Genomic DNA, 1786 nt, shown 5'->3' with positions numbered 1-1786 from the left:
GGGCGCGGATAATCACTGGCTTCGGGACTCTGAGCGATGGCAGAGCGCCTTGGGCGGTGTCCTTGAGTGTCCTGACGACGGCGGCTCTCGCGCGAGAGAGAGAGAGAGGAGAGAGAGGAGAGAGAGAGAGAGCTGGAACGGAGGTAAGGTAAGGTAAACTTCTCCACACACACGAGGTGCAAGAAATCGTTAAAAACGGGTCCGGTAAATTTGAAGGGGAGAAGAAAGAGAGAGAGAGAGAGAGAGAGGTAGAGAGAGAGAGAGAGAGAGAGAGAGAGGTAGAAAGAGAGGTAGAAAGTGAAGAACAGCCAGGATCGGACTGGAGCAACCAACAAACAGGGTAGAAGGGTGGTGTTTAGACACACCGGGAATTGGGTGAGGCTTAGGCGCGCTCTCCGCGGATGCGGCGGGCCAGCTGGATGTCCTTGGGCATGATGGTGACGCGCTTGGCGTGGATGGCGCACAGGTTGGTGTCCTCGAAGAGGCCGACGAGGTAGGCCTCGGACGCCTCCTGGAGCGCGACGACGGCCGACGACTGGAAGCGCAGGTCGGTCTTGAAGTCCTGCGCGATCTCGCGCACCAGGCGCTGGAAGGGCAGCTTGCGGATCAGGAGCTCCGTCGACTTCTGGTAGCGGCGGATCTCGCGGAGCGCGACGGTGCCCGGGCGGTAGCGGTGCGGCTTCTTGACGCCGCCGGTGGCGGGGGCCGACTTGCGCGCCGCCTTGGTGGCGAGCTGCTTGCGGGGCGCCTTGCCGCCGGTCGACTTGCGCGCTGTCTGCTTGGTGCGTGCCATGGCTGTTTGAGAGTGGTTGGTTGACGGGCTCTGTGCAAACCGCCTCTCCCATTTTGCCTCCTTTCCTGAAGCGGGTGAGGGGCAAAGCCCTGCAGCGGCGCGCTCGCCCCGAGGAGTTTCGATCAATCCATGCCCTTTGGTCGGCCGCCGCCCCTCGCCCTCCCCCTCCGCCCGCCCGGCGCCCTCCTCCGCCTCTCGCCGCCGAGCGGGCGTCCCACGTCGCCGGTCTCTCATATCCACGACTCTGATTCCGGCGCGCAGGGATGTACCCGGGCGGAGCCCTAAACCACCGCTCTGCCCGCCGACTGCGGCCGACTTCCGCCTGGAGCGGCTCCAGCCCTTTGGCGCCGTCGTGCACGGGCTGCCAAACCTCGCTGGCCACCGGCCGACGGCGCGAGTCCTCGCCTGCCTCGCCGACGCCGCGCGGAGCAGGCTACCTGGTCTTTCGGAACCAGTCTCTGCCAGGCACGACGCTGCGTGCGGTGAGCGAGTACTTTGGCGGGCTTGCCGCCGAGCACACCTGCCACGCCGCCGCCAAGCACTCCTCCTCCGGCTGTCAAACCGGGAGGAGCACGGAGTCATGCGAGTCGGGCCGCAGTGGCACGCCGACGGAAGCTTCGAGCGGCGGGTCTTCTCGCACGTGCTCTTCCACGCGCAGGCCGTGCCCCGCGCGTCGGCGGCGGGACCGAGATGTCCCACCTCGCCGCCTTGACGCCCTGCCCGCGGCGCAGCGGGAGGCGGCGGGCCCGCGGGAGAGGTACCGCGCGCCACGAGCTCTCTGTCGAGCCCGGTCACGTCCTTCGGTAGGCGTGGAGCCGGCTGGCGACTGTCAACGCCTACTCCGGCGCCGTCCACCCGCTCGTCCACCTCCACCCTCGCACAGGCCGCAGGACGCTCTTCGTCCACCTCGGCCAGACGGGCCGCCGCCCCAGAGAGAAGGGGCCGCCGGCCAGCCGCCCGGAGAGAGGAGGAAACCTTTGGGGGGGGCGAGCG

General features: G+C 67.6%; 1 protein-coding gene across 1 annotated transcript; it reads right to left on the bottom strand.

Annotated features, from left to right (window-relative positions):
* Positions 1 to 125: 125 nt before the first annotated feature.
* EMIHUDRAFT_359333 (putative histone H3) lies at positions 126 to 796 on the bottom strand (the record flags this gene model as incomplete). The annotated part of the gene is made up of 2 exons (XM_005759288.1): positions 126 to 202; positions 223 to 796. One exon carries the CDS (start codon positions 791 to 793, stop codon positions 383 to 385), a length of 411 nt encoding a protein of 136 aa, XP_005759345.1. The 3' UTR covers positions 126 to 202; positions 223 to 382.
* Between the last annotated feature and the right edge of the window lie 990 nt (positions 797 to 1786).

This window comes from Emiliania huxleyi (genome assembly GCF_000372725.1).
Source record: "Emiliania huxleyi CCMP1516 unplaced genomic scaffold EMIHUscaffold_80, whole genome shotgun sequence".
Classification (NCBI taxonomy): Eukaryota; Haptophyta; order Isochrysidales; family Noelaerhabdaceae; genus Emiliania; species Emiliania huxleyi.
The sequence above is the reverse complement of the archived record's forward strand: the minus strand, read 5'-3'. Positions and strand labels throughout refer to the sequence as shown.